The following is a 14,833-nucleotide window of genomic DNA, read 5'->3' as shown; positions in this document are numbered from 1 at the left end:
TATTTGTTTACTATCAATTCAAATATCAAAATAAAAATTTAAATTGGGTGTAGCACATTTAAACAAACATAATAAAAATCACGATATAAAAGTTTAGAGACAAAAGTGAGCACAAACTATTAAAGTGGAACTAATGAAAAAATTTTAGTAAAAAAATAAGCTAAAAATACTTAATCAAGATATTTAACCACGTGCATTGCACGTGTATAAAATCTAGTAGAAGAAAGCGCCTCACTGTTTAATAAAGAGAAAGAATTAAATGCTTTAATCAATAAGGATAAAAGACATTTGTATTCGACATGTGACCACACATGGATCTTACCAGGGAATATTCCAACACTAGGAAAACTGAAGGTAGCAACATTCAAAAATTAACCATGTTAACATATAATTGCCACAATTCGTGACTTAGGACATGAGCATAACCATCAAAGGTTTATACGTGCTACTTGGCCTTGAACGAGCCCCACATACAGACATACTTATTGATCTCAGCCGTACGCTTTCCTAGATTCTTTCCACGTCATCTGAAATCCCCGCAAATCTCAAAATCCCCAAACTCGGCTTCCCTTGTTCGGTGCTCGGGACAAGCGAATCGCGAGAGCCTCTCCTCTCGTCTTCTTTTTTCCCCCAAAAGCGAGACCAAGCCAGTCCTCTCTCGCGTTCGAAGCCCAAAACGCTGCCCCTCGGGACTCCGCTTCTCTCATGATCTTCAGATCTCTTTAGCTTTCTGATCTTCTTCATGAGATCCCATTTCGTTAACCAGATCTAGACGTAAGCCACCGCGATCCTCTCCTTCGATTTTGAGCGTAGACTCCATCTAATTAGATCGAGAAACGTCGAATCGATCGGTTTCTAGAACCCTAGGGGTCTGTTTTGAGCTCAATTCGGCCATCTGATGCGAGATTCTCGCGATTGATGCAGGCAGCGGGAACGATGAGCAAAGGGATCTTCGACGGGCTTCCCCTCCCTGCAGATAAAGAGGTACGCCGCTGTTCTTGATCGCTGCAGCTCGTTTGAAAATTTTAGCTTAATTAGGCATTGAATGAAGTGCATCGGACTAATTTTTTGAATAGTAGCGGAAATAACGCGCTTGGTAATGATGGTTTTAGAAGCACTCTACATGGAGAAGCAGTGATTTTGATTACAATTTTAGAGAGAAATATCAAATTCGTATCGGGCTTTTACGCCTCGTTTGGTACGCGCGAATGAGGAGGAATGGAATGCAATTCCCACTTCCCATTCCCTCATACCAAACACACCAATATTTTAGATGTTGGAATGACCATTCCCTAGGAATGATCATTCCCACTATTTGTGGGAATGAGCATTCCAAGTGAGAAGATAAGGAATGGTCATTCCCATTCAAGTGAGAATCAAAAACTAGTTAGGTATTTTTCAATTATATCCATATTAATAATAAAGAATGTTTGGGTGAGGCCTATGCAAGTGGGCAATTTTAGATTGACAATTTAGGCTAGTATATCATTTTGCTATTTCGAAACTTATTATTTTAGTTGGTATTGTTTTATGGATTTTTGCTATTATGAATTGAGTGATTTTGATACTTTATCAAATAAGTTAATTTATATATCTAGAACTGTGGATTGTGGATATCATTCTTTTTTTTTGGACCTATGAAAGATACGATAATCTTTTTTTTTTCTTTAATTTTTAAGACTAAGAAATAGCGAGTATTGTTTAAAAAATATAAACGAAACATATACCTGATGGATAACACGAGCATTAGTATAACACATACCTAGATTAATATAACATATGCGTATATAAAATTATTTAGTTATTATCATTAATGTTTATTTTTTATCTTATTAAAAATCTATGTTATTGTAAGGGCATTATTAGAAAATGAGATTTCATTCTCACTTGTGTACTAATGATACCAAACATGGGAATGGGAATGAGATTTTCATTCTAGCTTCATTCTACGAATGCACCCAAACAAGAGAATGAGAATGACCATTCCATTCCCACATGCAATCCATTCCATTCCTTCTTCCATTCCATTCCCAAGTCTGTCCATTCCCGCGTACCAAACGAGGCGTTAGCGTAATGCGCTCGGTAATGATGGTTTTGCATTTTTAACGCAGTACCTGAGGGAAGGGCTCTCGAGAATAGATGAAAGCTGGGCAGCTGCGCGGTTCGATTCTTTGCCTCATGTGGTCCATATTTTGACATCGAAAGATCGCGAAGGTGAAGTTCACTTCTTGAGGGAACAGAGTGATCTTGTTGAGGATGTGGTTGACGAAGTCGTGCATGCCTATCATCATGGGTTCAATAAAGCAATCCAAAACTATTCCCAAGTAAGTTTCACTTTTTTTGGATACATTTATATGTTACATTATGTTTTTAAATTTGAATGAATCTGCTCATTGTTGATGTCTAAAGGGCAAGCTATCAGATTAAACCATGGGTGCTTTCTTTGTTCGTCTCTTTCCAGATACTACGGTTGTTTAGTGAATCAGCTGAAAGTATTGCTGTTCTCAAGGTTGACATGGCAGAGGCGAAGAAACTTCTAGGTTCTCGCAATAAGCAATTGAGTCAACTGTGGTATCGATCGCTCACGCTGCGACACGTCATATCTTTACTGGATCAAATTGAAAGTGTAGCCAAGGTCTGTTATGCACGAGGAGTTACTTGATTCTGCCTACTAATGAGTTCATTTGCTGACTAATATCTTCATGCATCAAAGACCTTTTGATAATTATTCACATGTAAAATATGATATTAATAGCATTCAAATAGTTTTCTCATATCTTTGGTGATATCTGTTTTTTTGGCCATTCTCTTGATAGGGATTTAGCATGCAGTCATATTTTCGTTTTTCAGGGTTTTCTTCAGAAAACACTGTTTTCATTTCAACAAGATATGTAATATCACCTTGCGTAGGTATGGATGCTGAGTGGGTCTTTTGATAATCCAAGCGATTTGTTGGGAAAGAGATTTTGCTTTTGCCTTTAGAAGCCCGGGATATGTTCTTCTTTCATTTTTTTCTTTTCCTTTTCCTTTTCCTTTTTGTTTTTATTTTTCAACTTCTCTTGATCTTCGGCAAGTAAATAAATACATAATGATCTTCTTAGTTTTGACCTTTTTGATTGATCTCAAGACTTTTATGCGACTAAAGTTAAACTGGTGCACTACTGAACAGTGGTCAATCTCATATATACTGTAAGTGAAGATGAAATAAAATATACACCTCATCTGGGACATCCAAGGACTAACAGAAGGTAAACAGTAGCTTCAGAAGCCCTGAAGATCATCAAAGAGTAGTGTAGTGATAGCAGGCAAGAGCATAAAATGGGCTCAAATCCTTTTCCCACAAGAAAAAGGTTTAACAAGTTTAACTGTTTCTCACAAGGTTGTTGGCGCACACCGCCCGCAACCGGACACGGATCATTGCGCGCCAACCAGCGATCTATGCGAAAGCGTAGCCTACGAAAGCATCACCGAACACTTAAGTTGCATGAAAATGGGTATGGGTACAGGTGCGGGTACAGTTACAGGTACGGGACATGACAAATTTGTGAAATATAGGGTATGAGGACACGACTATATTTATATATTAAGATTAATAATGTACATAAGATCATTGTTATTTTTTGAATTATGTGCTATTTAAATTTAAGTTCCTATCATATTTTTAAGTTTCTTTTATTATGTTTATTGTTATAAATTGGAAAATGTTTGTTTTTAAATAGACACTCAAACCACTCTTTTAATCATAGTTTTTAACTTGCATGTGATCTTAAACAACCGGACCCATATCTGACGAGTTTCAAGAAATGGACATGAAGTGTAGGATATATGTCCAAGAAGTGTACAAGTATTTTAAATCAAAACATATACCATATAATCGAGTAAACATCTGGGTAAATGTATGCATATATCCAAGAAGTGTCCATGAAGTTTGAGTATAGGTAAGTGTCGGTTATGGGTACGGCTTCATGATAGAACTACCCAGGTAACATAGCCAAACACCTTACTTAGACCTCCTTGTTATTTGTAGACCAATCGTTCACCGAGCGATGTGGAAACTCTAAGAAAACATGTTCGAACTGAAGAGAATAGCAATATATCGTAGAAAAAATATATCAAGAGAAAGACACGAGATTTACGTGGTTCGGCAATCGCCTATGTTCACATGGAGAGAATTGAGTCTTTTTTCAGTCCACAGATTACAAATATGTTCTTGTGATCTAGATAGATCACACGAGAAAATAGTCTCTCAGTCTCACCAAAAGACCTCTGACAAACCTTATATTTCTCCCCTTAGTTCTCCTCTATCTTACAATATGGAAATGCTTGGCTTGATTTTTCTAACATTAGACCTGAAAGCAATGTTTTAAACGTCGGATGTCGGGACTCGGGTTCATGTCGGTCGGTCAAAATTCATGTCGGATAGCGGGAATCGGGGATATATCGGGGGACATAAAAAAAAATATTGGATTGCCATATCGGATAGGTTGATATAATATCATAAATGGAATCTTCACATACTTGATAATTATATTGTCTAAACATATGAAAAAGTACATAACTTATTGATGTTAGAATCACTAACCAAAAGTACATAAATTATTATACAACATTTGAAACAATTATGTAAATAACAGTTTGAAACAAAAGCTATATGTACAACGTTCGCTGAAAATTAAACAAAAAAATGACAGTTTAACTAGTTAGCATGCTTGCAGTTTAGTTGGCTGAAAATTAAATCACAAAAAATAACAGTTTAACCCTTGACTGCTTAAAATATTTGATTACTTAAAATTGAGATCATCGACTGCATTGAAGTTCTATTTCCATTTGATCGGATCTATTGATAAAAATCTCCTATAAATTGAGATCATCTCTGAATGAATACAATTCACCAAAAATCTTTCCCTGTACTTTTGAGTCTTTAAACTCCAATTTCAGAAAAATCCTCAAATTGACATATATACACATCTATTGATAATCATATTTGCAATAATAGAAAATGATCGGCAGTAAAAAAACCTAAAGGAAAAATAGATAATCAGTGAAAAAAACAGTAGATAATGATCGGCGGCAAAAAGAACAACAATAGATAATCTCAGTGCAAAAAAAAAGGGAAACCAAATTATTTTCAAAAAAAAGAAGAAAACAAGAAAAAAACTAAAAAAAAACCTGAGTTTGAGGAGTCGATCAGCGGCGGATCTGGAGGCGAAGGAGTTGGTGGCGGTCGGCGTCGTCGGCGTCGTCTGTCGGCGGCTAACTTGGGTAAAAAAAACCCTAAAGAAAAGTTAAATGCGCTTATTGGGTCGGGTCGGGTTTTTCAAACTTGACCCAATAAGCTTAAAACCGCTTTTTCTGAAATTTGGCCGATTTTTCTTGGCCGCAATGGTGCCCGACATACCCGATTTTTTCCGACATGTCCCCGACATGACCTCAGAAATGCAATACGCATTAAAATCAAGGATTTCGTGACGGCTAGGGTATCAAACCGTCATATCGGCCGCCATGTTTGACATGGCGGCCGATATTTAAAACATTGCCTGGAAGATCTCTTTTGTAGGCCCTAAACCGGATACAAAACCCAATATGAGTCCTAACCCGAATAGAATTACAAAACTGGTAAAATAGGAAACATCAGCCTGAATCGTTCTGACAGGCCGGTACCGCTGCTCATCATCGCCGTTTCGCCTCATTTCATTTCCGACTCTTCCGTTGTCTTCTAGGGCTAAAAACAAGGCTATTTCCCAACAAAAGGCTACTAGGGCTAGGTGCAGAACAGTCTCTCAGTTATGTTGTTGAAGGTGCAACCTAGAAATTACCATTTATATAGTTGAGACAAAGAGGTCAATTGAAGTCTATGTTATGTGCAACCATGTCACTGTAAGTCAGTCTCTTTTTTTATTGGCAGCGTCCATTTATGACGTTTAAGGCATAACTGAGGTTGTGGCCTGTGCCTAGACAGTTGCCTAGACAAGTGCCCAAGCCCCTTCCTGAATGCTGATTGAAGTCACACTGCAATCTGGTTAATATTGAGTGACTCCTAACCTCTTAAAATTAATTTTCTCAGAGAAACTAGTTTCAGGCTTTCAGCTTCAGTGGTCTTGTAGAGCTAGATAACAATTTTTATAAAGATAAATCCCCACATATTTTCTGATTTCTAAGAATTATCAGGAATTTTTGTAGGACTATGGAATAAAGGAAAATGAGCTCTAATCCTACAGTTTTCTTTAACTGCTAATTCCTTTGGAAGATGTCTTCAAAAAATGTGTGGCAAGTTACTCAATGTTGCTAGAAGATACATTGCTCTAATGCTGGATACCTCATCAAGTTATCCTTTACAGGTGCAAAAAACACAATAGTCATTAGTTGGAGTGACAGCTCAATAAATGCTATTACAAATTTGTAATAATCATTAACTCGTCAATAATAGTTACGTAGATCTATATATTGAACACCCAATATATTTTTCTACAAATCATTCACTTCGGGTATTCTCTTGGAAACAGCTTCCATTGAAAGGCAATCGTAGTTTCCTAAAGAGTTAGACCAGTTAAGATGTTTTAATTTTACATACTCATCTAACCTTCATTTCAGGTTCCTGCTCGCATTGAGAAGCTGATAGAAGATGGGCAGCTATATGCTGCTGTTCAGTTGCATGCCCAATCAACGCTGGTGCTTGAGAGGGAAGGCCTTCAAGTGGTTTGTTTTTTCTTCCCGCTACACATCCTAATTTTGTGGTTTCACAGTGTTATTATGTTATTAGATTTGTTTAAGATCTTTTAGATTTAGATTGTTGAACACATACCATCGCGCCTTCTGGAACCTTTTCTAGTCTAGAAGTTATTTAAGACGGTTGTTCTTGGTTAGTTTGTTTTACTAAACTGTATGGTCATGGTATAGATTTTCCTACTTGCCGACTCGCGAATCAGATGTTATATGAAGTCCATCTTGCCATAGCTCTCTTGGCCATGTATTAGATGTCAATGTCCTAATGATCCCATGGTGAAAGTCTGTCCTGATAGATTTTTTAACTTTTGAATGTTCAAATGGCCATCATTGCTTAAATTTAAACCACTTCCCACTAGATGCATGCTTTTGGCTGAGTTTATTACAAATTAAGACACAGACAAACCCCTGTATATTTACACATTTGTATATACTTGTATATGTATATATTTATGTATACACACATGTGCCTATATATGTACACACAAACACGTGTGCGCGCGCTTGCATGCGCATGCGTGTGTGTCCTGGTGACTCAATTTTTATTTGTAGTTTTACATTTCTTTTATTCGTTGAGAATGCTTTTGCATCTCTGCCAAGTTGCTAACTGATACATGGTTTTTTTTATCAGTAGTAAGTAATGATTTACTTTAGAACACTTTTTGTGGCTTCCCTTTCTCTTATTTCAGAGATAATGCTTATTTTTATCCACATGCTGCTTTCCCTAGGTTGGTGCTCTTCAAGATGTTCGATCAGAACTAACAAAGTTACGCGGTGTGTTATTCTATAGAGTTCTTGAAGATCTTCACAGCCATCTTTACAACAAGGGAGTTTACAGGTACTGTTTTCCTGTTCTTTTTACCATGTTTACTGATGGTAGACTTCCCTAAGTACATAGCATGAAGTCTGGTTAACTGTTTGCTAATCATCACCCATGTACAGAAAGTTTCGCCTATTGGTTCCACAGATCAGTTTAGCTTTCCGTTTTATGCTACTGAGCAATGGTAAAAATGCTAAAGTCACTCTTCTCATGTTCGATTCTCTAAAAAATGTTTAGAACTGAGATGCTGCTATCTGAGGTAGTGGAAAAATATTTCATGAAAAGAGTTTCTACGGTATAACTTGGGCTGCTTTGGTGATTGGAATAATTTCCTTTTTCTCCTTCATCATTCAAACCACAGAAATGGAAGGAGAAATTTTACATGATGGTAACACCTCATGATTAATGCAAAGTCTACATTTTTTCTACCATGAAGATGCTTTTTGTTATCCTTTTTATCGCTTGCGAGTTGCAACCCAATGGACCCAAATTCCAATACCAAATTGTTTGGAAAAGTTCATTTACAACATTTTGTTATTCACAAACCAACCATCTGTGAATAAAATCCTTTCATGATGTTTAATCAGTCATGACCCTATGGAACCAAGTACATCTTCTATTTGATGGCCGCAAGTTTAGGATTTATCATGAAATTCTGTATTGCTGAACTGATTATTTTCTGCAGTTCAGCTAGCTTGTCACCAGAAAGAGATGATGAAGTACCAACTTCCACTAGCAGTGCATTTTCATTAAGCAGTTCACAGCCTCTTTCTAGGAGAACCAGATCAATTAAAGGTGATAATCGGTTTGGCAGTTCAACATTTGGGGAAGGACCTTTTATGCCAGGTTCTATTGATGGAGGGTAGGATTCAAAACTCAAAGGTGACATTTATTATTGTTATTGGTATGTGCATATAATAACTTCCCACATCACATTCTTGCAATTGCTAACCATCAACCAAGTTAGGAACCTAGTCAATGCAAAGCAAGAGGGGACTGCAAATCCTCTTTTTATGTTTACATTTCATCTGGAAAAGTTACAAGTTTCAACACATATCAATCCCTCGCTCAAATCAGAAAGGGGAGATGTTTCTGTAAGAAAATAGAAGTGCAATTTTTCTCTAAAGGACACAAATAACTTGGAATTTAGTTGGTCAAAACGCCAATTTTTAAAAGTAATTCTTTTCACTTATACTGATCGTGAAATTTAATGTTCTTTATTAGACGTATCAAGACAAGTGCATCTGCCATACTGTAGAGATTTTCATTGTTCTTGGAACATCTACATCAGAGATACATACTAGCTGGTTGTCTATGTTAAACTTGTTGCGTGTTAAATATTTTAAAATTTGAAATTCTCTTTCCAGCTTAGTTTGAACTTATCAGGAGACCAGAGATCATATGCTTACATTACTGCATGTTTAGTTGTGTAGCATTGTAATAATTGCTCTTAAACTATATGTGCGCGCGTGCGTGCATACTTTTCATATTTGTTTTAAATGAAATTGCTTATAAGTTGCCTTTTTCAGTTCATTATATATGTATATATGTATCATGTATGTATCTGCTTTTCATATTTGTTTTAACTTGAATTGCTTGTGAGTTGACTTTTCAGTTCTTCATTTGATGGTCATGATGATGAGAGTAGTCTGGAAATTGATGCGGGTACAGCTGATCCATCAGCAAGGACTCATGCTGGTGATGGACATATAAAGGATGTTAGAAGTGCTGCACGCCAGATTCCAATGTGGCTTTCACGTGCTACTCCAGATGAGTTTATTGTAAGACTATATACTAGCACAAAGCACTGCAACATAGAGTAGTCATCGTTTTTGAACTAAAACTGAAATTTTAATTGTTCTTTCATTGTAGGAATCAATGAAAAAGAGTAATGCACCCCTCAATGTGAAATATTTGCAGACATTGGTTGAATGCCTTTGCATGCTTGGTAAAATTGCTGCTGCTGGTGCTATGATAGGGTAGGAGTTGATGCTTGTGTATAACAAATAAGTTCTCTACAGTGGGTCGAGTTCTCTACTGATTTTTTTCATTTTTATGGAGTTCCCTACATTTTTGAATACTACGTACTGTATCCATCTTCTAAATGGAGGTAAACCACTTATTGGAGGTTTCTGTCCCCACTTGCTTATCCATCTGTGTTCCCTGTACTCCATGCCACTCCCTTCCTCTCATTCCACACTGTTGGGATAGTGAGTACTGAGTAGGCAAATTGAGTAAACATAGATTATCTTTCTGAATGAAAATGCATAATCAGTATGATCACATTATTCAACACAAAAATCCGTTATCTTACTTCGTCTCATGTACCCAGAAATAAAATGTTTCTTCTTGATTTGTTTTTTCTATTTGTTTTGACCACTTTTGTGTGTGCCTGCCTATCTTGCCTGCCTCGTCTTCATCCATGCCTTCAATAGCGTCAAAGAATGTGGTGTATATAGATGATTATTTATTCACTGTGAGAGAGAGAAATTTCGAGGTTTTCTAGTTGTAAATAGAGAGAAGCAAACAGGATTTTGGAGGATTTATTCTTGCTTGAACAAGCTTAAATTTCATTCTAGGAATAGGTGTTCACTTTATTACCTGCTGGCCTTAAAGTTTTTTTGGTGAGATCCTCATTTTCTTTTAGCTGCCTTGACTATAAATTAACACCATCCGATAGTAGTCAGGCTGGCAACAGCCTTTCTTTCTTATAGTTGTTACTTGCCTTAGCCAGTAAAGGGCACCAACTTATAGAGGTTAGTCCTCATAATCCCATAGGAAGATATCAAGTTGAGCTGTCATAGAATAATTCTTTGTCAAACTTTTTCCGGCTTTGTATCATGTGCCATGGCCAAGTCACCATTTTGATGGGAAGTAGACTTGTACATAATGATAATGTAAACTGTAGAGTCCATTTCGAACTTCTTGTTGACAGTGGAGGTTGAATTGTTTCCACATTGGTTTGAAAATGGCATGTACAAATATACTAGAGAATTATCGCTACCGGAAACATGAGATAAACTGTTCACAGAAGAATCAAAACAAGGTACCCTGAATCAGTATTGCGGGTAGCTCTTGGGTATCATACATCGTTCCCAATCTTAAATAATGTATACAGTCTTTCTTCTTGGGAAGGATTTCAAAGAATTTTTTACCATAGAGTTGCCCACTTGGGAACATAGGCCATGGGTGCAGGTCTGGCTAGTGGCGCCCGGAAGCGCACAACACTTTCTAAAACATTGTTTGGCTGTCTATGTATCTAGTTGATCCTTTGGTTTAAAACTTGGATACTTGTTTTAAGATTTATAGATAGTTTATTTGATGTAGATCAATTTTAACCGAGTGAATCTATCATTTGAGCGACTTAGTATTAAATTTTAATGAGAAGGATTTGGTTCCGATCCTTCCGGAAAAGACCACGTCTATATCTAAGTGACAAACTTTTTACAGTTTTGCCATGGGTTAAAGAGGTTTTTTTTTGAAGTTTGCATATACCCACGTCCATCTTATAGAGCTTATGCTAAAGCAAATATCGTTCTTGTTGAGTCTAATTATTGAAGTCAAATATTTCATATGCATTTGGTCCGAGTCTTCAAACCAAGCCTAGACTCTTAACTGATACTTCTTTCGAAGGACATCATTATCATCATCATTATCCAGATCTTTAGTGTCCAAATGTTTTTTTATTCTATAGAGCCGTTCTTCATGGTATACACTAATTTCTTTCAGTGATTTCATTTTTTTCCTGAAACAGCCAACGATTACGGCCTACTGTCCATGATATTATCATTTCTAAGATAAAAGCGCATGCAGCATGGAGTTCATCAAGGTCGTCTACAGATCATGCAACAAGGTCATCCACTTCCAATTTACTTGATGCAAAAGGATTGCTGCAAAATTTCCAGATTCTTAGACAAAAAGGTAAACATGGGTCATCTTCTGTGGGAGTTCAGTTGACTGTTAGCCCGGTCCCTCCAGCTTTGACACCCATGGGAACAGCACAATCAGCAGCTAGTGAACTTCTTAGCTCAGCATTAGATTTTGTCATTCGTATACTCGGTAAGGCACCTGGGTATTGGCTTATGTCTTGCTCCATTGGATTTGATAACCAAAATACCGTTGTGAGCTTAATCTTGCATTTTCTGTGATCAGAAAATCATATTCTTGTTGGGGAGCTTCTGGAGTCAAAATCATCTCAACAAGGAGACATACTAAACACGCCGAAGTCCATGAATGGGGACATAAACTGGAACCCAGACATTGATTCTTCTCAGGCTACTGGAGGCTTTAGTATAGGCTCTTCATTGACAGTCATACAGGTGCCTTCTAATCGCAGTTTCTCTTGAGGATCTATTTTGTCTTAAAGATAAATGTTTAATTTTGGGAAAGTCAGCTTGTGAAGCTTTTTTTTTTTGCTTTTCTGTTGATGTTTATTTTATCTCGTGTGGACAAAGAGTGAATGCCAACAGCTCATCTGTGAAATTCTACGAGCGACTCCAGAAGCTGCAACTGCTGATGCAGCGGTCCAAACAGCTAGGCTTGCAAACAAAGGTCCTGTTAAGGAAAAGAGGCAAGTTATAGCGCATTAATGCATATATAGAACAAAATATCATACACATGCACATCATCACATTTCATCTGTTCCTTGCAATCTTTCTTACGCCTCAAGAAAATTTCCTTTCTCCAAGAAATTCATGTGAGCTGCTTGTTGCTTGTGTAGCTAAAAATTGCATGTTTAATAAGGAAGATATCACTGTCCTATTGGGCTTCTGCAAGTCCATAGTGAATTTGCAGCAACCCACAAAGAGTCGGTGTCGTGTTGATCTGCTTGTCCAAAAAAATGGTGATTATTTATGGGCTGCTTGTTATTTCAGTCTGTTTCCTTGTTTACCTCTCATCCCTACATTGTTTTAAGTTGTTATCATTACAAATCTAGCATGGATCTTTTGGTCCCTGAGCTAATCATTGAAATCTGCGTAAATTTCAGAGCCAATACATAGATAGTAAGCTGCTTCGTGTTGCTGACAACTTATTCACAATAATTATTGCATGTAAATGATATCCATTTGTTCATGATACTTTGTTAGCACAATATCTGTTTACATTATTTTTCCAGAATAGCCCGTTTAAATTGAAATTGTGATGATATGTTGACAGGGATGGATCAGAAGGCCTGTCTTTTGCTTTTCGCTCTACAGATGCAACAGCGTCTATGTCCAACCAAGGTAAACATCTAATTTTCTACTGTTAAGTGATTGTTATGTTACCTTATAAATGGATAATTATCTGTGCTGCTGTACAGTGAGAATTGAGAGACAATCTTGTGTTAAATTTTACTTTAAATATCCAATTGAATCATTGTGCGGCCGCTATATGAAAAATTTCTTAAATTTTTAAATGAAATCTTTCAATGTATCAAAATATGCTTTTACTAATGTTGATCTTCTAGGCCATTATAGATAGCAGTAAATGTTAATTATTACTAAACACGTCAACTTCTGGTTCTTGAATGATACCAAGTTTTTGATCGTGTAGTTAGTGATTAGATTCCCATTTTCTGATTCTTGGTGGCTTTATGTGCTTTTGGTTTTCCTGAGTTGCTGGTTTATTCTGCAAGTAGAGCTGGTGACAAGCTTGTCTTGGTCCAAATTTATCTACACTTCGAGCAGGTGGCCTATATTCATTATTCAGATGAGCTTAAACATTGCATCTTATCTGTTGGTCTCGAAGAACCAAGTCTAATACCATTTCACTCAATATTTGGGGCCTACGGTCCGGCCTAATGTATATATGCTCAGGTGTATGTATTAAGAAAAGCTATATTGCGACCGTCTAAGGCTTAACTTTCAAAAATCTTTCACAAGAATAACAAGGCTCTTTCCCAGATATTTGTAAAAGAAATTTCAAAGATCTTAAATTAAAATAAAGTTGAAAACTAAAGGCTAGAAGGCAATGAAGCCCACCCTTACTAGAAGAATTTTGCTACCACTATATTGTCAAGTCTTAACTTTTGACTTTGTTACTTGATTCCTTTCTCCAGTCAGCTCTGTTGAGTGTCACCTACACTGTGAGGTTAGCAATAATCACATCCCTCTGTTATCTCTATCATGATCATTACGGTCTACTCCTGTCCTAGCTGCTTCAGTAACTATGATTCTATCCTGTTATCCCTATGCGGTAACCTTATTTGTGACTGTTGAATGACCGTGAGAGACTCTTCCTTGTTTAAACCTCCAGTCAAGTTACCTCTAGCTCTTCTTGTTGATTTTTATCATACTGTTAATTGTTGATTTCAAAAGAGCTTGCTACCTTGTTAGTTCTAATATTTCTGTGATTGTCAATAAATTTATTTCTTTCAAAAGCCTCTTTATTGGGAAACACATGTCAAGTTTCAACGTTTTTTTCTTGCAAAATGAGAAGCCCAAATCTGTCCATTTTACATCCAAACAAAATAGTGAAGCAAGAGCCTAGCCCATCGAAGTTAGCAGTTTGGTTGGATCTTGCTTGCAGGTGGATCAAAGTAGTTACTGTAACTTAATTTGAACTTATAGATGAGCTCTTTTAGTTATTTATTTGTATAGGTACACGTGCCTGGATGCATGCTTATGTGTTTAGAGTAGGGTTTCATTTATTATCAAATATTGAAACTAAAAAGTTAGAAGATAGAAAAACAGTGTAGCCCTTGCCTAGGCTCCCGCCTTGGTGCTCTAGGTGCCTGATCTAGCGGCTAGGCCACCTAGCATTTTCTGTAACCTTGGTTTATGCAACTTTTTCCTTAATTTTTATACCATATTCAATATATTTCTGTAAACTTACCTGTCATGTTATTATACTTATATTAAGCATGTTGTTCAGCGTCAACATAATTTTATTGTATATGTACACTTTCACACATCTTTGATGTGTTGCGGGACTAACTTTGGTTTTTAGGGCATTGTTATATAATTAAGGCTTATTTCACTTTGATACCCTAAAGCTTATTACATTGATACCCCAAAGTTTTTCTTCTCTCAATGCTCTGAAACCCCAAAGTTTCATTCCTATCTCACTTTGATACCCTTTGTTCAACAGCCATTTGTTTCTGTTAAATATAACAAAAAGACCAAAATACCCTTCTCTCTAGCTCTCTCAAGCTGTTTCTCTTTCCTTCCAACTAACAAAAATAAACAAGCTCTAACTCTCAAAAGATTCCGGCAAGTCCACATCCAATTGCCTCTCAAGTAATGACCCCTGCTGGAGATCAGAGTTGGGGTTCACAATGCGGTGGTCGGGCCGGAGGTTGGGGATTGG

At 36.8% G+C, this 14,833-nt stretch overlaps 1 protein-coding gene across 2 annotated transcripts in view; it reads left to right on the top strand.

Annotated features, from left to right (window-relative positions):
- Positions 562–14,833, top strand: part of LOC109848885 (exocyst complex component SEC8) — a 50,697-nt gene continuing 36,425 nt past the window's right edge. The window contains exons 1-13 of one of the 2 annotated variants that reach the window (XM_020418603.1): positions 562–774; positions 925–984; positions 2,112–2,324; positions 2,462–2,635; positions 6,592–6,696; positions 7,452–7,561; positions 8,229–8,405; positions 9,159–9,324; positions 9,416–9,522; positions 11,298–11,602; positions 11,696–11,862; positions 11,998–12,113; positions 12,701–12,768. In XM_020418603.1, coding sequence (XP_020274192.1) covers positions 937–984; positions 2,112–2,324; positions 2,462–2,635; positions 6,592–6,696; positions 7,452–7,561; positions 8,229–8,405; positions 9,159–9,324; positions 9,416–9,522; positions 11,298–11,602; positions 11,696–11,862; positions 11,998–12,113; positions 12,701–12,768 — 1,756 coding nt within the window. In that variant the 5' untranslated portion in view covers positions 562–774; positions 925–936. Of the gene's footprint in view, positions 985–2,111; positions 2,325–2,461; positions 2,636–6,591; positions 6,697–7,451; positions 7,562–8,228; positions 8,406–9,158; positions 9,325–9,415; positions 9,523–11,297; positions 11,603–11,695; positions 11,863–11,997; positions 12,114–12,700; positions 12,769–14,833 lie in introns of both variants that reach the window. The other variant, XM_020418602.1, reaches the window with a different exon arrangement.

The sequence above is a fragment of the Asparagus officinalis genome, chromosome 7, assembly GCF_001876935.1.
Source record: "Asparagus officinalis chromosome 7, Aspof.V1, whole genome shotgun sequence".
NCBI classification, from domain to species: domain Eukaryota; kingdom Viridiplantae; phylum Streptophyta; class Magnoliopsida; order Asparagales; family Asparagaceae; genus Asparagus; species Asparagus officinalis.
This window is presented reverse-complemented; position numbering and strand designations above follow the sequence as displayed.